This window comes from Quercus robur, chromosome 6, assembly GCF_932294415.1.
Source record: "Quercus robur chromosome 6, dhQueRobu3.1, whole genome shotgun sequence".
Classification (NCBI taxonomy): domain Eukaryota; kingdom Viridiplantae; phylum Streptophyta; class Magnoliopsida; order Fagales; family Fagaceae; genus Quercus; species Quercus robur.
In genome coordinates, this window is record NC_065539.1 from 6142783 (window position 1) to 6166990 (window position 24208).

Genomic DNA, 24208 nt, shown 5'->3' on the forward strand with positions numbered 1-24208 from the left:
TTGCGTGGCAAAATGTTTCAAATAATATTCTCTCGTGTCTTAATTCAAAAGAATATAAAACTTTTCACACTTCGTTGTCAAAATTTGCACTCACCCAAAAGAAGAAATATCAATAAAAATTCTAAGAAACATCTTTGACCAAAACTAATTTCAAGAAACAACTAAACTAAAAGATTAAAGACATACCAGCACGTAAAGAAATTTATACGATAGTAGATTATGTCTCTTATTCACGGCACGGACCCAGATGGGCCCCAAGCTCGAGCCCCCAGGTCCAAAATATTTTTTTGTTTTAGTTATTATATATGTTATTTTTATAGTTTGGCTCCTTTCAAAATCATAGCCCCTTTTTCTCTATAAGTTTAGCTAGTCTCACCTAAATAGCAACTATTCAACTCAAGAATTTAACAAAAACAATAAAAATATTCACATGATTGTATTTTAGCAAAAAAAAAAAAAAAAAAAAAAATCTATTTTACCACTAAAGAACCAAAAAATACAATATTTTATTAAGATTATATCTCTTCCTTCAATTAAAAAACTCAAATTCTATCTCTTCTTTTATTATTTTAATGAGTTGTTTATATTATTTTAAATGAAGCGATGAAAAAAAAACATTTGATATTGAGTGTATAGTAAAGTGAGGTAGTAAAATAGATAAAGTACATTTCTGAGTGCTAAAAACTAAAATTTTTAGCACCACCATTGTAAATGCTCTAACTTAAAAAAAAAAAAAAAAATCCTAACTAGTCTAGTATTAAAAAAAACATTATTTTATTTTTGTTGGTAAATAATTGCATCTTAACGTATTTCGAAACAACGATTTTGAGTATTTATAATTTTTAAATACTATATGGATGCTTATTTGGAGTTTTTCCTTTATACTTCAGCTTCCCTAGCTTAAAATCTTAAGTCCGTCCTTGCTTGTTCACTATTTGTCTACAAATCTACTAAAAAACCTTCACTTGTTTAAAATTAGTTAGTTAGTTTAATAAATATATATATTTTTATCATAGATTGACTAAAAAATTTTAAACAAGTGTAGTCCCTTTAACGAAATGGTAGACAAATGACGTAGACTAGTTTACGAACTTTTTTCGGTCACGTGCAAGGAAGAAAAAAAAAAAAAAAAGAAGAAAAAGAAAAACCACACAGTAACACACACGCGACAAAATAGTACTAGCAATTGAGACGTTTTCGCTAGTAGTAAAATCAGACGACAAAAAATCGCACATCATTCATTCATTCACTTACTCACTCCATTCATTCCCTCTCTTTCTTTCTCTCTCCTTTTTTAATAATTATGCTAATCGTCATGACTACCATCACCAATCCCACCTGAAATTCCATTTTTGCCCTCCACCTCCACCACCAACACCGACCGCTTCATCCTTTACGGGTCCAAAACCACCACCGCCACCGCCGCCGTCGCGAAATCTATGTATAGCAAAATCACAATCCTAGGGTTTCTCTGTTCTGGATTGATTCTCGGCGCCGGATAAGGCCAATGCTGGTCTCCGGAATCTTAGGGTTTGAGATCGTGCTCTTAACCCTAATCTTCTTTGTCGGTGTGCTGATTCGCCACAAGTGGAAGGATGCGGAAGCGAAGAAGGAGGAGATCATGAGGCTTGTGGCTATGGCCTCCGAAGAGGCCGCCATGGCCGAGGTCCAAGCTACTGTTCAGTACGGACCAGTTTCAGTCGTAGGGCAATACCAGTGTGCTGTGTGCTATAGTCCCACCACTATGCGCTGCTCTCAGTGCAAGCTCGCTAGATACTGGTTCGTACTTTTGGAATTTTTGTTGTTAATTTTGGTAATTTGTGCTTGGTTGCTTCTATTGTACTCTTTTCGTATTCCTTACTTTGATTGTTGAAGTGATTGAAAGGCAATGAAAGATTAGAACTTTAGGAAATGCTATGATTTTAGTAATGGAATCTTGTTTGTTGCATTATTTGACAAAGAATCTCTTCATTTTGAGATGGGTGTGGGTGATATTACCATTTAGGGATGGGACAAATACAATGCATACTGTCTAAGAAGTTAATTTGTTAGCAGTCTAGAGGGATAATATTCGTGAAGACATTGAATTACCGGTGCACATCGAGCATTCTTTACATGGGTTTAGAAATTCCTCGTCCAACCTTGTTTGTTATTGTGGGTTAGAAATGTGTTTCATTTGGGGTGAGCTTGAGGCTTATGCTTATGAGCTCCAGCCACTTATCTAATTACTGTGGTCATGATGGAATCAAGTTTTGTGATTGATGGTGCCGTTAAACTATCCTCTTCTTCAATCGGACTTGCAGTCTGTGTGATGAGGTGTTTGTTATTAATTTCTTTTAGTACTTTTCAAAAGAGGGCAGAATTGTAGTAAGGTTAAATCATTAAGTACAGTCAAACTCATTTTGGGTATAAAGCTGTACCCAATGTTCTAGCTATATGTTAAGTCCCCGCATTGTCACAAATCACATACAAGTACAATCAAGTGCACTAGTGTCTTATACCTATCAAAAAAAAAAGTTGCAGTGGTGTTTTACATAATATTCTGGTAGACACGAATCAGATACAAGTAGAATCAAGTGCACTAGTGTTTTTGATAATATTCTGGTGGATGCGTATGTTGAGGATGTAGCATTTACTATCCGAAAGGTCTATTTCATTTAGGAGTGTGAGATTGAAAACCAGCAAGAATTTAGTTACTTTCCTTGTGCTGTAATATTAGGTCAAATAACTCACTTGGGCTTTCTGAGGATGTATTTTCTTGACTATTGGAGATCCTCAGAACTTTGCTATCAACCCAAACCTAAGATTAGTGAAGACGGAGGGATGTCTTTTGTTGATGCATTTCTCTATCTTAGATTAACGTTGTTTGGTAACTATTCTTACTCCTTAGATCATATGTCCACGTGGTCTTAGCATCTTTTTGTGCATTTGGAAGGAGAGTAGAGGGTATGAGGGAGAAGGAGAAGAGAGGGAGAGTAGGGTTGTCCTTTCCTCTTGTTTGGATGTTTTAAAAATTAAGTTGGGGGGGGGGGGATAGATATCCGCCTTTGTTTGAAGAAATGAAAAGACATCATATAAATTGACAGTCATACCTCTCTTTTTTATCCCCCTTTGTTTGAAGAAATGAAAAGACATCATATAAATTGACAATCATACCTCTCTTTTTTGTTCAATTTAATGAAATAGTTATAAATGGACAAAATAAAAATTTAATACAAGTGGAACCCCTCCCCTTCCAAACTCTTTCAACTTGGGGGAATTAAAAATGAGTGGTTTGGAGGGGTAAGAATGCCCCCAACTCTTTCCCCCTCCCTTTAAAAAACATCCAAGGTAAATTAAACCCCTTCATCTCCTTTCCCTCTATCCTTTCCTCCCCATCCATCCAAACATACTGTGTAATATACATTGTTGCTATGGAAACTTGAAACTTTAGCAGATTCAATTGGGCAGAATAAACTATTGATATTCCTGGGCCAAGATAGTCGGCAATGCCTCCTTATATTTTGGTTGGTCAATCTAATTTTATCACCGTACCAAACTAAAACAGTATAGAGTCGTAATTACATGCTTTCTTTCTTCAGAGAGCAGATGCTATTGTATTAATTGATTAATTTGATTTGCTCTGTGATTTATTTACCCACAATCAAATTTATATACTTTCTTGTTGCTTTTCTGTGATGCGTGGGCTTTTGACAGTTGAGCGAAAAAGTTTACAAAGAGAAATGTGATGATATTGCTTAACTAAAAGTAATATCATCATGCATTCTTTGATGATGATATTGGATTTTGTTTTGGTGAATTTCTTCTGTCATTTCCATTTGAGCTGTTAGATGAATATTGATTATAATTAAATTCTTTGGTAATCTGGTTGTTTGATTATGCTTGATTACATTAGTGTTTTCCAAGGAATTGTGTTTGTGAACCAGTGTCTGTGGTTGTAAAGTTGTTTCTATATTCTTTTAGGGGATATTATTATTAAGGAAAATGAGTTTTATCTATTTACTTGGTTTAATGTTTATGTTTTTTGTCTTTTGTCTTTTTTTTTTTTTTTTGGGTGTTGGGGAGGGGGGTCTTGGTTGTCTGGTAGGTGGGGTATAATTGTCAGCCCGAGGGAAACTATTATCTTTTTTTGGCTTGTCAGACACATGCATGCGCACACACACACACACATAAAATGATATGTAGTGGAAGTATGTTCTTGCAGAAGTTTTTCTTCTTTAATTTAAACTTAACAATGTTGTGATGGTTAGCATGGATCATTCAAACTGCTCAGATGGATCTCTATTCTTCTAAGATTTGTTAGCTACACATCACTGGCTCTTAAACTTTTCAATTGTATGGTGTAACTGTGGAATTTTAAAAAATAGCTCTATGTCAGGCTTTTGTGATCTCTTACTGTATGTTTCACTATTTGATTTTGGTTGTCTACTGGCTGTAAGTTTGTGTTTGTTATGATTATTATTTTGCCCCCTTGGGTACTGCTAGGATAGTTATTCACTTTCAAATTTGCCTATTTTTTTGGTTGTAGTTCTGGCAAGTGCCAGATTTTGCACTGGAGACAAGGTCACAAAGATGAATGTTGTCCTCCAATTGCCACCATACCGTTTGAAGAGGAAGGTGACTTTGATGGGAAATCAATATTGGAAAAACAGTCTGAAATTAATGGTAATAATTTTGGTATAGAAGAAGAAACTGAAATTTTTTCTGACGCTTCACTAATGATGGATGATGTTAATATTCTATGGTCTTCTGCAGATACCAAAGGACCACATTCTGGTTTCGCGTCTCCTAGTGCTTCATTGTCTGCTGGCTCCTCTCCATCTCGTGCTGGAAGTAAACGATCTATAGATTCCAGTCAGGTCATTAGGTCTGGCACTAATGATGAATTAGAGAAACCTCTTTCTGATGATGTTGCCACTGATATGGTTGGTACAACTGTTAGTTCTAATGAGATGGAACTAACTAAGGTGCTATCCACACAGTCTACTAATGTGGTAAATTATGTAGATAGTATTTCTTGTGCAAGTAAATCAAGTAAGAAGAAATCTGGTCATATTGATGAAAGCGCTGACTTCAAATCACATTTTTCTAAGCCTGCTCCAGTTATAACTAATGATGTTAAGCCAAAAATTTTTGGCAATAGTAAGCCCACCACAGGATCCACTTCGGCTGGAAAATTAGCTGCAGATGCTTCTAAATTTAGGTGCTCACCATCGGGGTCGGATTCTGTAGCTGATGATGGGAAAGATGATTCTGAATTATTTAAGCGTAAAGAAGTGAAGTCTTTGTCCTCTAATGCTCCTAATGATCGTCCATCTTCAGCCATTGGAGGACAGTCAATTTCCCATCCCAAGTCTGCAAAAATTGAAGCTTATCATGCCTTACCTGCAAAAGTTGGTAGCATCCCAAGCTTGCCACAGAATGTTCGTAATGGCTTGAAAACATCTGTGCGAAAAGTTGTACAGCAGTTTAAAGCCTCCAAAGAGTCAAAGCCTAATCTTTTAGATCATGGCAACGAGATTGGTGGAAAGAACAATTGCAAGGTGGTTACAAAAATGATTTATTTATTCTTGATAGGATAATTGGTTTTTGCAAACAGTTTGGGAAATTTCCCTTAATCCAGTATATGGAAAGTCAAATGACTCCCCATGTATTTTAATTACATGACTCATTGAATCATTCAGGAAATCATATGATTATTAAATAGGTCATGTGATTAAAAGTAAACATGGATAATCATTTTGATCACCCCATGGTGGGACTCATGACTATCTGTCCTTTGATAGCTGCCTCAATATTTTCTGTGTTATTACTTGTATTGATTATTTTCCAAAAATTGGTTTTGTTTTGACAGATAGTCTTTCCATACGAACTTTTCACGAAACTTTACTGTGATGATAAGGTGGAACTACGTCCATTCGGCCTTACAAATTGTGGGAACAGGTAATAAACTTTACAGCTTTGGATTATAAGGCTGCTAAATTTATGGAGAAGAATAATATCTTTCTTGTATAATGTGTTATTATTATTATTGTTATTTTTAAAAATTCCATCCTATTTCCCCAATCACTTCATGTCTCCTTAATTTAAAATTTCGTTGGTAAAAATAAATTACATGAAAAGAATACTGCGAGAATGACTCATGTGTCTGTAATATATGATGAACTAAGCTTATAATCTACTTCCTTATTATTGCCTTTAGGTTTCGTTTTGAAATCTTTATATAATTAACCATTTTATTTTTAATTTTATTGTATTGTTAGTATCATTTTAACAAAGGTCTACATTCTACTACCTTTTAGATATAGATAGTAGAGTTTAAACTGGAGAGATTGCCTATAAGGCAATGATAATACTTGGATACTCTCACCTACAACAGTACTGTTTTGTCTTTTGATGTCCTCATGTTCTCTCTTTTCTTTTTCTCCTTTTTTAAAATTCTCATCAATTTGCTTAGTAAGGTATATTACTTTCCTTGGGGAAATTTTTTATATAGCTCAGAGTTAAAATGGGTAAGAGGCAGGGGTGACTTTTATGTATCTCTAGGAGGCTGGGCATCTGGGAAGCACGGGTGTGGCTTTAGGGCCACTGCACCTGCACCTGACTTGCGTCGATGTGCTGATCTGCCACTTTTTTTTTTTTTTTTTTTTGGTTCTCAGATTGATTTGGGTTGATTCGCGCTGATTTGGGCCGATTTGGGCTGAAACTGGCCGAAATCCGCCGAAACTGGCTAAGAAACTACCTGAAACACATGTTAAAAAAATAAAAATAAAAATAAACTTGAGTTGATTTCTTATTTAGTTATTATCTTATTAAATATTTGTCAAATTATTTATAGGTTAAATAACTTAAATTGAAATTACTGAATTATTTGTAGTTATTATTGCACTTAAATTGGTATATGTTTACCATTATATGAAATTATATTTAATAATTTGTAAATAAAAATATATTTAATAATATATTAAAAAATGTATCCTGCCGCACCCACACCTTACTTTTTCAAAAATTGCTGAGTCGCCGCACCGCCCCTGCACCCAAACCCGAATCTGCACCTGTGCTTCCTAGCTGGGCATAAGCCTCAAAGCCTAAATTGTAATTATCATAATTTTGCCCAAAGCTATAGATAGTAAGTATGTTATGGCTGTATGCTCCCTCTATACTTAGGTGACACCTTTCTTCTTTTTATAATATATTTTTTATTACTTATAAAAAAAAGGTAAGTATGTTATGGCTACAATTGAACAGCAGTTATATATACGTAAAGATACTAGCTAAAAAAAGGGGTAAAGAAGAGTTGTCATCTAATTACCCATATCCATATTCTCTCACTTCTGCTTCCGCTGCTAGTGCTGTTCTTTCTGCCTCTTCTCAGTGTGGAGTTTTATGCCGTCGTTTTCTATTCCATGCAATGTATAATAAGAACACAGAAACATCCTTTGCTTCTTTCTCTCTCTGAATATCTGTGCTGTTACTTCTGAAAGCATTTTATTTTTATTCATTAATACTTTTTCTAACTATAAACTTTTCTTTTTTGCAGCTGTTATGCTAATGCTGTGCTCCAATGCTTGGCATATACTCGGCCTCTTACTACTTATCTTCTTCAAGGGCTTCATTCTAAATCATGCAAGTTTCTCTTCATGATCTACTGTGGGCTTATGACTTGTTCAATTATTAGGACTTTGTAGTTATCAAAAAAAAACTATTAGGATAATGTGCATAATGTCTCTCTCATTATACAATGTTTGTCTCTTTCCCAGGCCGAAAGAAGGGATGGTGTTTTATTTGTGAGTTTGAATGTCTAATTCAGAAGGCAAAAGAAGGCTATTCCCCGTTGTCTCCCATTGGGATACTATCCAAAATACATAAAATTGGAAGTCATCTTGGACATGGGAGGGAAGAAGATGCCCATGAATTTTTGAGGTTAGCCAAGTTAAAAACTTGACCAGTTGTATTTATAAATTTTAATGTGATCTTTTTTCCTTTTTTCTGCTCCTCAAATGCGTACCACATGATCAGTTACTAAGATGACAGGTATGCTGTTGATACAATGCAATCTGTCTGCCTTAAGGGAGCTGGGGCTGAGGGTCCAGTGGCACAAGAAACAACTTTAGTTGGCCTGACTTTTGGGGGTTACCTTCGATCTAAGGTTCTTCCTTATTTTGATATTTCACATAGGCTCATGCACTTAAATAATTGATTGTCTTCTTACTATAGTACAAGTCATTCTGGTGTTGGTAATAATTCCTGTTTTGAACTGCCATGACTGGGATTCTCAGATAAAGTGCATGAAGTGCTTTGCCAAATCTGAGCAATATGAGCGGATGATGGATCTTACTGTTGAGATAGATGGGGACATTGGAACTCTTGAAGAGGCTCTTGCTCAATTTACAGCTACTGAAATCTTGGACCGAGAGAACAAGTACTATTGCGGCAGGTTGGTTCATGTGCACGCATTTGGATCAAATGCTCATAATGCTCACTTTTATTTTAACAAGAAAAGTCCTGTAGTGTCTTCTGCTCAGTTTATCTTTGTACTGATTATGCTTTCACACACTGATTTGAGTACTTATTTTTCCTGTAACAAGAGAACTCCTGTATTGCCTTATTTGCCTTGTTAGACCTTTTATCGCCATTCCCAACACCAATATTGTGGTCTGCAACTGTGGTTTATTTTCTCCCTTTTCTTTTGGTTTCTTCTTTGGTTGGAGGTTGAAGACGTTGGAGTGAGGAAGTTGGTTTTTTTTTGCTAGATGGTCAGGCACATTATTTTATTTTCTATGGCCAACACCTTTGTTTGAGTTTTTGTTTTCCAGGTAGTTTAGAAGCTTTTATGGAGACTTATAGAATGTTTTTATAGGATGCCAATGAGCTCTAGCTGAGATAACATCTCCTCACTTTGTAAGAGCAAGGTGGAGGGTTAGGTTGTTGGTTCAGACCTCATGTGATTGTTATCCTCTCTCTCTCTTTCTTTTTCTTTTTGGGGTGTGGGTGGGGTGGGGTAATTACACTGTTAGAACATCATACTAAGTTTTGAACTTGAGACCAATAACTAGAACAAACTGAGCCAAACTTGTTCGTTATGGTTTCTGTAATTTAATCTATGTCACACTTTTTAGCAATTGATTATGAGTTGTGAAGAGTGAAGCTTAGATTTATGTCAATAATTTGAACCATCTTTGTAACTTAGTTTTAAAATATTTTTTCTTTTCTCTATTTTCTGGTTGAATCCTCTGATTATGTGCATTAATTTTATTTATAAGTTTGATCATTTGACTTCTTTTTACTGGTTTAATCTAGATGTAAATCTTATGAGAGGGCCAAAAAGAAGTTGACAATATTGGAGGCGCCAAATATTTTAACGATTGTGTTGAAGCGATTTCGAGTAAGTTTGTGATTATTAATTTCTTTTTGGTACTTCATGCTATTTTTAGTTCTAATGTTTTTTCTTCAATCCCTTGCAGTCTGGTAACTTTGAGAAGTTAAACAAATCAATTCAGTTTCCTGAGGTCCTCAACATGGCCCCGTATATAAGTGGAATAAATGATAATTCTCCTTTGTACAGTCTTTATGCAGTAGTGGTTCATTTGGATATCATGGATGCTGCATATTCGGGTCACTATGTGTGTTATGTAAAGAATTTCAATGGGGAGTGGTTCAGGATAGATGATAGCACAGTAAGTTCTCTGTCTATTTTTAGTATCAATACATATATTATCAAGTTGGGTTCCTGACTTTTTCTTTTATATATGCTTCTTCTTTGAATCTCTCTCTTCTTTTGGGTTCGGCGAAATGAGGGACCTTAAGTTCTATTGAACCGAGGGGTTTTCAGAGCTTTCTGGATTTTAACTGCCAAAATCTGTTTGCATCTCAGATGAAAGAGGCAATCTATCATTATGTTCTGAATTGAAATCTTTGTTGCTGATGTTCATTCCATAACGTACGAATATGCTTACATTTTTCCATCTTGTGGATCATTCTTTTGGATGAGAACTTCATAGACAGTTGTGTCTGTGGGTAATTGTGTTTTTATGGGTGCTTTAGTTAATGCATGTATTCTTGATTATAATATCTAATGCTAGATGATATTTAGAATGACTGGCTTGAGTTCTATTCGTAATTTTAGACCGATTGGGCACCGTTTTTTTTATGTAGGTGGAACCTGTGGAATTGGAGAGGGTCTTGTTAGAGGGGGCGTACATGCTTCTCTACGCTAGGTAACATGTCTGTGGAGCACAACTTGCATATTTATATTTTTTATTTTTCTTTCAGAATAGACATCATTTTCAAAATGTTACACTATTATTTTATTACTAGGCGCTATCCACGAGTGTGTAAAGGCAGAAGTTTAAAGACACAGTCGGTAACACATCAGAAGCCTGCGAGACACAACAATCAATCATTCCAACCAGACGATTGGAGAATCCATTCGATGCAAAGAATTTCTGCTATTGATTCATCGAGCGAGAGTTCCTCCCTTTTCAGCTGCTCAGACGCAAGCTCTTGCAGCACAGCAAGCATCAAAGACTCTGCCAGCACAGGAGACTTGTCTGATTACATATTTGGTGAAGTGGGACCCAGTTGGTATAACAACTATGGGCTCTCATCAGACTCGGTTCCATCTTCCTCCTATGAAGACTTCGATGCAGATCCAGAAGTGGACAATTACGATTGGAGGCAAGCATCCCGACGGAACGGCTGGAATGGGGATGGAAACTCTGCAATTTTGTATACTGACACAACTAGACACCGTAGAAAGTCTTGCAGCCAGTTAGGTTGTAGTAGTACTAGTAGGGACACTGACTTTGGGCAATTTGCCTTTGCTAACCCTTCTGTTGTAAATTCTGGTGTACCATTGAGAAGAGCAAGTGGTGATAGATCAGCTCAAACGTTTTATTGAGGTTTGAGTTGTGAGATGAAAGTAAGCGTTGTCATTTATGTTATTAAGGGAAAAAAAAAATATCAATCATTTATTCTTAGCTCCCCATTCCCTGTTCTCCAAGTCTTTGATCTTTACTTTTTCTTTATATATATATATATATGATACTTACCTTTTCTTTTGGCTTGAATTTTTAATTTTTCAGGTCTCCTCTTACAAGAGAGGAGGGATAATTTATTTAAAAATATTTTTCTTGGATCATAACTTATCATATTAACAAATATCGACTGAAAAAAAGGATTAAGAATGAGAGGTATATAATTATATATGGGAAAAAAATAAACAACACGGAAAAGATAAGAGGGAAAAAGATTAAAAAAAAAAATTGTGAAACTGGTGGGTCGTCAAGTAAGTCATTTTTCTAGCCGATAATAAAATAATAATCAAACCCAAACCCAAATACAAATACAAAGAAAAGAAGTGAGAAAACAAAAACAAATGCCACTACTATCAATTTCATCAATAACAGCACCCAGTTATTATTACCACTACCAGAAGTTAAACCACCGTATCTCAGCCTCACTGGTGGCTCTGGTCGGAGCAAAGAGAGCGATGGTGACTGCGAGCAGTAGTAGCAAGGGTGCAGGTGCGTTCACGACCATCAAAGAGAGAGTAAGCTTCGAGAAGGAAATAAAGAAGAGCAAATTCATCGCCATCGCTGGCCCTATCTCCGACGAGCAATCCGCCTTCTCTTTCCTTTCCCAGGTTCTCCTTTCCTTTCCTTTCCTTTCTTCCCACCCATTTTGACCAATTGCCCAATTATAATAATAACAATAACATTACTTTACTGGTATGGTAATGGTATGCCGCGATTCCTATGTTGCTTCTTTTCTAATACTACCACCTTTGATTCATTTATGATGATGCTCTTTATTACTCATCTTTTTGAATGCTTAATAGAATAAGCTTGAATATTTTGATTGATTTTTAGGTCCGAGATCCACGTGCTACTCACAACTGCTGGGCGTACAAGGTACTACATTATTTTATCATATGCAATTTACTTTGCTAATAATAATAAGCCTAATTGGGTTAAGCTTCTCAGAACAATAACAACAACGACAAATACGTCTTCGCTTCAAAAAAAAAAAAAAAAAAACTAAGCCTTTGTCTCAAATTTTTTGTGGTTGGCTATGGATCCTTAACAGTTTACCTTGTCTTGTTACCTTATAGTATTTTGTAGGAGGAAGGCAGTTTGATAGTGAAATCTTTTATGTTTCACTTTCACATGAGTGATCCCTCCTCACCCTGTGGGTTTATAAACTTGTTCGTGTTCTTCTTTCTAGTGCAAACTTGTGGGGGCCTTGATGAGGGTTTCAGCCCTCAACATTAGACTTATAGTTTTTATGTCCTCAGAATGAGTGTGGAAGCGTCGTTCAAAGTCGGAAAAAATTGGGAGGAATAAGTTTAAACTTTATTTGATAAGTTTCTATGGCCACATTTTTTTTATATTTATTTTATTTTTTTTATAAATAAATAATACTTCATTGAATAAAAGAAAGATAATACAAGGAACCAAAGCACACAGGCAGTGTGCTAAAGACAGCAGCAATAAAAACTACAATGCATGAAAATTACAATAATCAATCAAATCAACCAGAGAAACAAAAGTGAAAACACCCGAAGCATTTGTCCACTCAAATAAGGTGTGGAAAAAAGAAAGCTTCAAGTCACGGGTTGATCTCTCACTTCCTTCAAAAGAACAAGCATTCCTTTCTCGCCAAATACCCTGCATAAGACAATGAGGGATTGTAGTCATAGCCCAGATTACCACAGATCTATGCCTGTTGGTATCTAGAAGTTCTTTAAACCCACTTGGCATCACCCACTGAACCCTGAATAATGAAAACACCATGTTCCACAACTCTCTAGCTATAGGGTAATGCATAAGTGAATGATCAATAGTCTCCCCATCTCTCCTGCACATGCAACACCAGTCAACCACAACAACTCTACGCCTCAAATTATCAGTAGTTAAAATCCTCCCCAAGGCAGCTGTCCAAAGGAAGAAACTAACCTTTGTTGGAAATTTACCAAACAGTTTTCCAAGGGAAAGAGAGTTGGGTAGTAGACTTCCTAACAATTTACTATTCAGACCCATATGCATTGCATATCTGATTTTTCTGGAATCTAAACAGCATAGACTTCCATGCAGAAGATGATGGGAGTCCATTAAAGAAGGTCGTCTTTGACATGGTTTTCTCAATTTAGTCCCATGTTGTTCTCTTCTGCATCTCAGGTTGGAGATCAATATCGGTCTAATGATGATGGTGAACCATCGGGTACAGCTGGCAAGCCAATACACTCTGCTATTCTTTCTTCAGGAATAGATAGAGTTATGGTGGTTGTGATCAGGTAAGCATTTCCATGACTTTTTCCTGAGTACATATTGTTATGTTGAGTTCTCATGTGTGGATTCTTAGCTTTAAATTAGTTGTGTTATATACAAAAGCTTAGGTTGGTTATATTTTGTTGCACATCTTGTTTTTGCTCCTTCAATTAAATACCAGGTATTTTGGAGGCATCAAACTAGGCACTGGAGGATTGGTCAGGGCCTATGGAGGAGTTACATCAGAGTGCCTAAGAAATGCCCCAACTTGTGTTGTGAAATCTAAGGTATTGGATTCTTTTGGGGTTTTTATGCGTCTTTACTTATGAGTTATGATTGCCGCTGCATGCTGTTCCACTTAATTAAAAAAGTATGTGAAGATAATTACAGATATGTCATGGAAATTTGTTAGTTAATTTTGAGGCTATTTATCATTGGGAAAGGAAATTTCTTCGGATAAATAATTGGAATGAATATGATTGCAGGTTCCAATGGGTGTGGAGGTTCCATTTGATCTTTTGGGCATTCTATACCATCAGGTGATCTGAGATCATATTACTTAGTTTTTTATGCCTTCGCATGGTTTGAATTATGTATATGACAAAACTGATCTGGAAAGAAAAGGTTTCTCTTTGCTTCTTTTAAGGACATTTTTGGTTGCTATTGATCTTCATGATAAGTCTCTGTCAATGAAATAGTTATACCTTGAAAAAATCTTAGCAGAACATTTTGATAATATCTCTGTTACTCCGAGTTCTTTTGACTGCCCTCCTTCTTCTATCTCTTTTCTTATTTTACTATCTATTATGACCGGGATAATTGAAAGATAACTTAGTTGATTCGAGGTGACTAACTTCATGAACTTGAGAGGGAGAATATACTTTTTGGGTTATCTTCTGCTTGCTTCATTCATATTCCTCTACGTACATAAATACTAATGAGGATATAGCCTTATCACCACCACCTCCCAAAACATAGGATCCAAATCCTATTTGAATTTAAATACAATGCAACTCTTGTTTAAATTTAAATACAATTTGAAATGAATGCAATGCTAATCCGCTAATCTCCTGCATGATTTTATTTGAATTCAACTTAAGAACTTTATTTTAACCTGAACCGATCCTTATCTTGTGTTATTTGAATTCTGGACATAACATTCACAGTTACAAACCATGTGATTATGAACTCTTAGAATGGAAGTTTTGCTAGATTACCTTCTCTAATATGAGCCACCATTATGATCACATTTTTCTTTCAAGCTTGTCTAACAAGGAGGACTGTTGACGTGGGTTCAATTTGTGGCTTGAATTGCCACTGAAGCCCACAAGGCCCATTGCTTGTAAGTCGGTCAAGTATGACTGAATACAACTAGGAATGTAACTCCTAGTGTTGCTGGCCTATGACATATATAAATACATATATTAGGTTTGTGTTCTACGGAATAGAGAGATCAAGAATTCTATTAATCTAGTAAGTGCAGCTGCATAAGAGAAAATAGAGAAAAAGAGAGGCAGTCAGCTTCTATTCTTATTGTTTCTGTGAGAGAGTGCTAGGGTGTAATTGGGATTTGGGTTTCTTGAGAGTGTTCTTGTGCACTATTGTATCTCTTTATTTTTATAGTGAAATTTCTCCGTCGTTGTTGTGGAGGTAGGCAATTTGCCGAACCACGTAAATTGGTGAATTGATGTTGATCTGTTAAAAGGAACAGATGTAAAATGCTATGGTAAATGAAGTCCTTTATTATTATTATTTATTTATTTATTTTTTGTGGTAAGTATCAAATGCTTTTTTTTTTTTTGTTGATAAGTTATCAGATGCTTTTCCTTGGTGAAACCTTTTTTTTTGGTATGGCAATATATGGCATAAATGGAGAGTAGAGACCTTGCATCTTTGAAAAGTTAAACTTAATGTTTGCATACTCATATCTTGTGCTTGGTATTTACAGTTACAATCTTTTCAAATTGAAGACATCAAACAGGATTATGATACTGGTAAAGATGGCATCAGCATGGTCACTTTCAAAGTTGATTTTGACCGGGCTGAGAAGTTGGAGGAGGCTGTCAAAGCCAATTGTAGCCGAGATTTGGTGTTTTATAAACACTGAGAGACTTGGCCATGTCTTATATGTGGGTGTGGACATTGTGAACATTATTGAACCTGTCATCAAGGCAGCACTTTCAGGAGCTGGTATGTTCAACCCTTTTTCTCCTGCCTTGCTCCAATGATGTGCAAAATATGTCAGCAGATTTGCAGATAAGCCTGCCATTGGTTAATTTATTGTTTGAGGGAAATTCATAGAAGAATTAATTACAGGTAGATGTTTAAGATAAATTTTGAATTATTATTGAGAGGTGGTGGCGATCTGAAAATTTAAGAACTGTATATATGATCATCATTTCATACAGATACCCTGTTGCTAATTTTACTGACGTTGTAAATTTGTTTACTCTGTGCACTGTGCTGATCTTTATGCTGTTCAGCACATTGGTGCCTTCCTACATCTGTGAAAGGAATTATAAAGTAAAAAGACAGCAGAGAAACCTCACTTTTAAGTTGATTTATGATTTGAATTAGTATTCTCTGTAACCTGAGATTGGTTGACCAATTTGTACTTCTTTATTTTTTTTCCTATGTCATTTTCAATGTGAGGAACGCTATATTTTGAATGTTTGTTTTAATATTATCTATTAGTAGCTTAATGTTTGATTTAATTAATGAATAATTTCCATAAAAAAAGCAAATTTTAGCATGTTGGCTCATTGCATTGTAGGAAGGATAGAAGCATGATCCTGAGTTTGGTTGAATTTAGAGCTGGTTTTATAGTTTGTACTAAATAATGTCTCCCCCACCCCCATGATCATGTTCTGTGGCTACCATAGATAATTACCGTTATTTTTGGTATCTTCGATTTTTTTTTGGGTAGGGGGGGGGGTGGGGGGGCGGGGGGGAGGGGTGGTGTGTGTGGAGAGAACCCTCAGGGAGAAGGGGTGGGGGTGGGGGTCTTTGCTCATTTGTTTTGTTTAATCTTGTATTTTGTGGCCTTCATAATTTTAAGTTTGGGTAGTTAAAAAGTCAACATTTTGAGTAAAATAACCAACTTATCTAATATTTTGAGGACTAGATGACAATATCACAAGTGATTCGGTTATTTATTTTAGGTAGGGGGAAAGTGAAATATGACTCTTTACAGTCTCTACCAAGTATACTTAGGCTAACTTGAGACATTCTAGATAGTAGTAACAAGCCAGGATCAAAAGACTCTGTATGGCTGCCACATTCAAGGGTCATTTATTTATTGTTGGAGGAAAGGCAGAACCGTAGCATCAAAAGGGCTAGTTTTCAGTTTGATGGGGGGTGCGATGAGGCATGAATAATCGGTGGTTCAGATCAACCTCTGCCAAATTTCTTTTAGTCTTATGGAGGAGATTGAAGCACCATTGGGAAAGTTGTTTTTGATGGAATGAAGGGGATTTGAGGCATGTTTGGCAAAGATGGACTTGCAGAAAGTGGGTGTTGGTTGCTTGGAAGTGGCAGCCATGTGGACTTTGGTGGAGTTGATTCTAATTGAATTGGGAGCATAGGTATGTGGTTGATTTTTTTTTTTTTTTTTTTTGCTTACATCAGGTAGGGTAGGGGGGATTTGAACACAAACTCTTATCCTCAGGAGAATTGGGTAATGCCATTGAGGTACAAGATTCTTGGTGGATATGTGGTAGGTTAGCAACTGTGTCAATGTGTATTTAGGCACTGTTGGCTGGGGCAGGAGTTGGTTGCTTGGTAAAAGTGACTTTGGATGAGTTGGGTGTGTTGGCAGTGTTGGGAACGGGATAGTAGGCAATTGTGGCAATGTGGTTTTTACCTGTGTTTGCTAAGAGGGTATTTGGGATGGGAGCTTGGCAATAGTGGCATCTTGGGGCTTTGGTAGAGAATATTGAGTCAGCATCCCTGGCAAAGGAAGCAACTGTAGACGTGCTGTGGTCGTGTCCAAAAGTTTTTCAAGCTGTTTAGGCTCGTATTAGTGCTTGAGAATGGCAATGCTATAACAATAAATCTGTGACCACAACCCATCTCACACCTATTTTCACACCATTTCCACGTGTCATTACATCATCACTTTTGACCCCAAAAAACACCTTTAATAATTAGTTCCTCATATATATATATATATATATTTTTTTTTTTCTCTAACCTGACCGGACTCTCTCTCTCTCTGTGATGATGAGGAATAAATGTTAGTGAATGGGAGAAGAATGAGATGGGTTCCGTGAACCCATCTCATTCTTCTCCCATTCACTAACATTTATTCTTCATCATCATCAGAGAGAGAGAGATGGGAGAAGAATGAGACGTGAACCCATCTCATTCTTCTCCCATTCACTAACATTTATTCTTCTTCATCATCATTAGAGAGAGAGAGAGAGAGAGAGAGAGAGAGAGAGAGAGAGAGAGAGAGGCCCCTTTGGGGACGCATCCATAAAATATTAAATTTAGATAGGACCATATAACTGTAACAAATTACAAACCATAGGATCATTTTTCCATTACTAAGATCGACAATAGAACAGCCTTTTGCAAGCTGATACGACTAACTAAAAAACAATAGAAGAGCCTTTTACAATTTGGTACAAGTAAAGAATGCATGAATCATGATGCATGAAAAATGAAACCCTGTAAGACTAACAAATATATATGGACTTGCTAGAGTCTAGCCTGTAAACAAACTCAAATAAGAACCATGCAGGTTCTATTATTTACGAAGACTCCAAGGCATTGAACCATTAAAAAAAAAAAGGCTAGGCGAAAGATGAATATAAATGTTACGGGTCCAGCATTAGTGGCTCAATTTGAAGGGGGTGTAAAGAGGGAAAAAAGTGTTGGGATAGTGGTTGGGGTGGGCATTGGAGTAGATGGGAGCGGAGGTAATGTTGCCTAGGGAACCGTTGGGATTGTAGGCAAAGATGAAACTTGTGCACTTGGTAATGGCGGCAATGTGAACTAGGACATTTGGTTGGTTGGCAGTGTTGGTAACGGATCGGCAGATAATAATAGCAATGTGGCTTTTGGCAGATGTGAAAATTGGGTGCTAGGCAATGGTGGCAATGTGGGATTTGGCAGAGTTGGCGTGGTAGGCAACGTGGCTTTAGGTAGTGTTGGTATTGTCCGTAACGGAGGCAATGTTGCCTTGGGCAGAGAAAATTGTAGGCAGTGGCATTGTTGCGGGTGGAGCAGCTGGTGTGCCCAAAAGGTGACGAGCTGCTAGACTTTATATTGGTGCTTGAGAGTGATGATGCTATCATTAAAGTGTTAGTATATGGGTTGTGCTTGTGTCTAGTGGCCAATTCCATTGGACACGTTGAGATGCGGACACATGTCCGTATCTTAACGTGTCTAGTGGAACTGGCCACTGGATAGAAGCCTTTCCCTTAGTATATAACAGTAATAGGTGATCACACCATAATATGATGCATCTTTACCTATATGATAATACCCACTTGGTAGATAGTGTTGCTTCACCAACCAACAGCATAATTAATTAAGCGTTAGAGTTAGTTATTTACAGAAGTAATGTGTTTTTTAGATAAGATGTAACTCTTGGTAAATAGACATATTTATTCCCTAAAGACACGAGGAGTCTATAAATACTGATATTCCTCGTTCATTGGTGATTCCTTACCATACACAATATGGAACTAACACAGAGGTGGGAGGAAACAATGATTAGAAAATCCTAGAGATTGATAGAAGTTTTTCGGATCTAGTTCACTTGAAGAGTTGGGCCTATTGGGTAGATGTTTTTCTTATTGAAGAAACCAAGTTCCATAGGAGTATTTACAGTGGGTAAAGTGTTGAACAATCATGAGGATCTGAGTAGCCAATACGAGTTTAATGGGATGTGGTTGGGGGAATTGTGAACAAACTTTATTTAGAAAAAGGTAATAGCTAGTTGCCAGTGCACACACATTATTGCACACAAAGTACATAAACATGAGTTCCTTTTTTTGTTATATATTTTGTGTGCAATATTATGTGCGAAATAAACACCCCTCTTTAGTAAAACATAAAGGGAAACAAACCTATTTCATTATAACTTATGGTATAAAATTTTTATTTATTTATATTTTTTTGAGATAGACATTTCTTGTGGATTGTGGTTACATCAATGATCAAATATTACTTCTACGGGAAATTGCTCTTTGCATTCAAATTTATAAAAATTGAATGCTTCTACAGTTCACGACACATTTTCATGTTTGCTATGATGTTATCAACTTGTCATTTATCCATCCCCATTAATATCTTCCTCGTCATCATCACATGGCCAATATTGCGTTAAAATGGGAGGTTTTACACCCTAATTATTCGTTTTAGTTTAATTTAAGTGGTTTATGCAACCATTCTTTATCTTGAGTTTCCTTTTGAGCCAGAAGAAGCGGTTTGATAAGATAGTATATGCTAAGAGAAGCTCCACACTAACAAAGAAATTGTATACATAATCATTTAGGCAAATCATAAGAATGACACTTAAAAGATAATGAGTCTGGAATAATGGAAAATAAAACATCATAATCTCTGATACAAGCAAATACACACGAACCTACTCATGCAGGTAAAATACCAATCACTCGAATAAAAACTTAAATGCATGCATTGAAAAAATGCTTCAAGCTAGTAATACAAAGAACCATCCCAAGATGAATGGAAAAGTGGGGCATGTCAAGGACTAGTGGTTCTCATTGAAGGGAAGTGGGAGAAGAAGGTTGGAGTTGTCATCGGAGGGTGTCAACTCGGGAATTGTGGGGATGGCTGGGAATTTTGGAATTGGCAAAGATGGTATCTGGGTGCTTGGCAATTGTGGCAATGTGGTTTGATCAGGTAGTGTCATTGGCAATGTGGGCTTTGGCAGAGTTGGTTGAGTTTGCAGAGTTAGCAATGCTGGTGTGTCCAAAATGTTGCGCGCTGCAAGGCTTGTGGTTGCTAGTGATAATGCTAGGACCAAAGACAGGAGGAAACAATAATTAGAAAACGCCATGGTTTGATGAAAATTTCTCAAACTTAGGGAAGAAATATAGTGAAAGAGAGGGAGAGATAGGAAAATGAGATTTCTATATTTTCATTATACAATGGTATTTATAGCTTTGAATCTAACATATTGTTAGTTCAATTAATAACAAAAGAAAATGTTAACAAGCACCATGGGGTGCTTATTAAGATTTTCCTATATGGGTCTCACTTAGAAAAAAGGAAAAAAGCTAACAAAAAAACTGCCAAAAAAGATAAAAAACTGTTAAAAGTTGCCAAAAAAAAAAAACTATTGTAATTGCCAAGAGCTGCCAAAAAAATTGTTGTTAACAGGTACTTTGTGGTGCCAATTAACACAACCTAATAACAAATTGGGATGGGTTAGGAGACTAATTCCTGTAAAAAACTTCAACGGCTTGTAACCGTGGTAACAAAGTTAATAGCACTAACAGAATTTTGAATTTGAAGTCACACTTCATAAAGCAATACAGGAACGGTGTGAAGTTTAAACTACCTTTCGTAAGACGACACCGTATTGTTAAAAGTCTAAAGCGTGCTGAGAGCCAGAAATGATGCCGTGTTGCTGTGGTTGTTTGAAAACGGTGTCGTGTCTAACAGTAGCAACTTTGAGAAGCTGTGAGAAGATGTTGTAGATTGAAAAAACTAGGTGGCTGATGGCCATCAGTGATGGGTATTTTTAGTGGGAAAACGTTAAAGGATTTTGAGGGCTGAATATATTAAACGATATATGAGTTTGAATGTTTGATGGAATATTATGGTTGGAGGAAGTATGAGGAAACCTTGGTTAGTTCACCTCCCAAACTAGACTAATTGTTCGTTCAAAAATACCAGTCAACCTAAAAGGATGCAATTGTTCCAAAAAACATAAAGAGAAGAAGAAAAAGAAGATGTAATAGGAAAACAAACCTACTGCTTATATGAGTCTATAATGAGATTCTCTTTTTTATCTAATAATAATAATAAAATTTATAAAAAGACACGTTTTCTTTATGAATTATCAAATGGATACACTGACTTGAATATTTGACTAATTTTTCATGTGAAGCTTAGTAGATGATGGTAATTTATATTTTGAAGAGGTTTTAAATAAGATCTTATATATGCCAAGAGAAGTAGTTTAGCTAACAGTCTGATATCACTTGGTGTTTTCAATGGAGACTTATAAGAGGATATTTGACCAATTTTTCATGTGACTCTTAGTAGATGATGGTGATTTATATTTTGAAGAGGTTTCAAATAAGATCTTATATATGCCAAGAGCACGCAATTCATTAGTTGATAGCCTGATATCACTTGGTGTTTTTAATAAAGATTTTTAGGGTTCAAATTTTTCTTCAATTGTAACCATTGAATTTATACATAAAAAAGTCTTATTAAGTTGGGCAAAACTTATATATAATTGCTTAGGTGTTGGATATTAGATTATTCAATTAAATTCAAACAATTGATTGTATTAATCAGTGAAATATTAACACTTTTCACTGTTTTAAAGACAATTAAATTCTTTTTCTATGTTTTGAATTTAAAAGGGAAATTTAATGTACTATAATAAAGAATTGTACTTCAGTTTTATACTTAGAAGTTTATGTTCTATTATGAAATTTATAAATTACTAGTATATACTAGCATGTTCGTGCATATTAGTATACATGTCAATTGGACTCTAGCTAGGCCCATTGTACTATACTTCTACTATATTTTATATTTATTGCACACATATTACTTATGCTGCCTATGCATAGGCAACATCGTTTGTATAATTTTATGGATCAACATATAAGAGAATTGATTCTTTATTCTAACAATGCAATATACGAATTAATTATAAGTTATACGATATGATAGTTTACAATCCATAAGTAACCCATAATTAATCTCATTACATATTTGTTTACAATCATTTTTTTTCACACTCGTACACTTTTCATTTGCATAATCCTCTTCCAAAAAGTATGACAATTCCATTCGTATTGTAATAATTTCATTAGTATGCTTGCACAGTTGCACGCGCAATATACACTTTGAATCAAAGACTGATGCAGAGAAGGTTTTGTTAAGAGAACCTTGGATTGTTGAGTTTAGACCTTTTCAAGAATGAGCAAATTGTAGCATGCGTGTTTAATTTGAAGGGCAGCATGTACCCATTGGGTTTTTATAGAAAAAAATACATTAAATATTTAAGGATCCAGAGAAATAAAATTAATGAGTTGTCACTGGAAAATCTTTAATAGTTAACATCTCTCTCTTGATTATTTATTTATTTAATTTTTTTTTTTTACTTATAAACTTTTTTTTTGAGAATACTAAGTATTTTTTAACACACACACAGAGATGAGAGAAGACTTCAATTCTCGAAGGTCAAGGGGCTACATTATGGTTCAATTTTTATACCAAACCATTTGGTATATATGGTGCTTGAGCCATCTAGCTCTACCCATAATTTTTCCTTTTTCCTTTTTGTTTTTTGTTTTTGTTTTTATTTTATTTTATTTTGTTTTATTATTAGCAGATATCTCGTCTAACCTGTGTCATTTATTACCGTGGCCAGTAATATGGCCTTACAAGGATGCTAATGAAAAAATTAAAGAAAAAAAAAATCGACCATTGTCATGTATAAATTTAAGATAGAAGATTGATCTCAAATTATAAGTGAAACTCCACCGTTTTTTTTTGTTCGAAAGATTAATTAATTAAGTGATTTATGCAATTAATCCATATCACAGATTATCATAAAGTATACTGTATGTAAGAGAAGCTCCAAACTTTTTAAAGAAATCATGTACATATATAATCATATTTCATATGGGTAATCATAAGAATAACACTCCAAGTGACACTGAAAAGTATTAAATGATCGAAGAATGAATCTAGAATAATGGAAAATAATACATGAGAATCCTCACCGAGACAAACAAATACACATAAACCTAGTCGCGCCTGCAAAAGCACTTACATATATAAAACCAAGACAAACAGGTTCCCACCACACATTTAAAAAATGCTTCAAATAGTGGTATAGAGAACCATCCAATGATGAAGCTAGAAGGAAGATGAAAGGGAATTTGACATATCAGGGACTAGTCATTCAATTTGATGGTGGTGGGGAGAAGAAAGGAATTGTTGGAATTGTCATAGGAATGGTGGGGATTGTGGTTGGGATGGTGGGCAATGGAGTAGCAGCAGGTAGAGGAGGTAGTGTCACCTTGGGAACTGTAGGGGTGGTTGGGGAAGTTGGATTTGGCAAAGATGGAATCTGGGTGCTTGGCAATGGTGGCAAAGTGGACTTTGGTAGAGTTGGCAATGGTGGCAATATGGTAGTTGGCAGTGTTGGCTGAGATGGGATCTGGGTGCTTGGCAATGGTGGCAATGTGGGCTTTGGCAAAGGTGGTTGAGTTGGCAAAGTTGGCAATGGCGTGCTAGGCAGTGGTGGCAATGTGGCTTGAGGCAGTGTTGGCACTGAGGGCAATGGAGGCAATGTGGACTTGGGCAAACTTGGGATCGTAGGCAGTGTCAATGCCGGAGGTGGAGCGGCTGTTGTGTCCAAAAGCTGGCGTGCTGCAAGGCTTACATTGGTGGTTGCGAGTGAAAATGCTACGACCAAGGACAGAACGAAACAATAGTTGGAAAATGCCATGGTTTGGTCTGAGGAGAAGATTTGAAAAGCTGTTTCACTTTTAGTATTGGCTAGATGTTCTTGATTTAAAAAACCATATACTGCATGGGTATTTATAGTGGGAAAATGTTGAAGGATTCTGAGGACTAAAGCATCAATATGAGTTTGATGGAATGTGGTTGAAGGAACTACGAATAAACCTTAGTTAGTTCACCTAGCAAACTAGACTAGTTGTTTGTTCAAAAATCATTAGCCAATCTAAAATGATACAATTGACTTGTGG

General features: G+C 35.9%; 4 protein-coding genes across 5 annotated transcripts; 2 read left to right on the forward strand and 2 right to left on the reverse strand.

Moving 5' to 3' along the window:
* Positions 1 to 1228: 1228 nt before the first annotated feature.
* Positions 1229 to 11002, forward strand: LOC126732462 (ubiquitin carboxyl-terminal hydrolase 17-like). Its single transcript, XM_050435316.1, has 12 exons — positions 1229 to 1779; positions 4529 to 4665; positions 4756 to 5543; positions 5855 to 5943; positions 7541 to 7626; positions 7761 to 7923; positions 8035 to 8149; positions 8280 to 8437; positions 9301 to 9385; positions 9465 to 9677; positions 10156 to 10217; positions 10318 to 11002. Exons 1-12 carry the CDS (start codon positions 1508 to 1510, stop codon positions 10898 to 10900), a joined length of 2751 nt encoding a protein of 916 aa, XP_050291273.1. The 5' UTR covers positions 1229 to 1507; the 3' UTR covers positions 10901 to 11002.
* A 295-nt stretch (positions 11003 to 11297) lies between these two features.
* Positions 11298 to 15876, forward strand: LOC126732463 (uncharacterized). Of its 2 annotated transcripts, none has more exons than XM_050435317.1 (6): positions 11298 to 11644; positions 11871 to 11912; positions 13179 to 13294; positions 13450 to 13555; positions 13754 to 13807; positions 15239 to 15876. In XM_050435317.1, the coding sequence occupies exons 1-6, from the start codon at positions 11378 to 11380 to the stop codon at positions 15494 to 15496; spliced, it is 843 nt and encodes a 280-aa protein (XP_050291274.1). In that variant the 5' UTR covers positions 11298 to 11377; the 3' UTR covers positions 15497 to 15876. The 2 variants fall into 2 exon arrangements, with proteins under 2 accessions (XP_050291274.1, XP_050291275.1); XM_050435318.1 differs by having other exon boundaries at positions 11318 to 11644; positions 15217 to 15876.
* A 4116-nt stretch (positions 15877 to 19992) lies between these two features.
* Positions 19993 to 20301, reverse strand: LOC126689773 (protein PELPK2-like). Its single transcript, XM_050384952.1, has one exon. It carries the CDS (start codon positions 20299 to 20301, stop codon positions 19993 to 19995), a length of 309 nt encoding a protein of 102 aa, XP_050240909.1.
* Positions 20302 to 23397: 3096 nt separating this feature from the next.
* LOC126689774 (protein PELPK1-like) lies at positions 23398 to 23946 on the reverse strand. Its single transcript, XM_050384953.1, has one exon. It carries the CDS (start codon positions 23944 to 23946, stop codon positions 23398 to 23400), a length of 549 nt encoding a protein of 182 aa, XP_050240910.1.
* Between the last annotated feature and the right edge of the window lie 262 nt (positions 23947 to 24208).

Coding starts and splice junctions, on each gene's coding strand:
- LOC126732462 (XM_050435316.1), top strand. CDS start 1,508: ATGCTGGTCTCCGGAATCTTAGGGTTTGAGATCGTGCTCTTAACCCTA. Junction 1,780..4,528: donor TGCAAGCTCGCTAGATACTG/GTTCGTACTTTT, acceptor TTTTGGTTGTAG/TTCTGGCAAGTGCCAGATTT. Junction 7,627..7,760: donor AGGGCTTCATTCTAAATCAT/GCAAGTTTCTCT, acceptor TCTCTTTCCCAG/GCCGAAAGAAGGGATGGTGT.
- LOC126732463 (XM_050435317.1), top strand. CDS start 11,378: ATGCCACTACTATCAATTTCATCAATAACAGCACCCAGTTATTATTAC. Junction 11,913..13,178: donor ACAACTGCTGGGCGTACAAG/GTACTACATTAT, acceptor TCTGCATCTCAG/GTTGGAGATCAATATCGGTC. Junction 13,808..15,238: donor TGGGCATTCTATACCATCAG/GTGATCTGAGAT, acceptor TTCAAATTGAAG/ACATCAAACAGGATTATGAT.
- LOC126689773 (XM_050384952.1), bottom strand. CDS start 20,301: ATGGCGTTTTCTAATTATTGTTTCCTCCTGTCTTTGGTCCTAGCATTA.
- LOC126689774 (XM_050384953.1), bottom strand. CDS start 23,946: ATGGCATTTTCCAACTATTGTTTCGTTCTGTCCTTGGTCGTAGCATTT.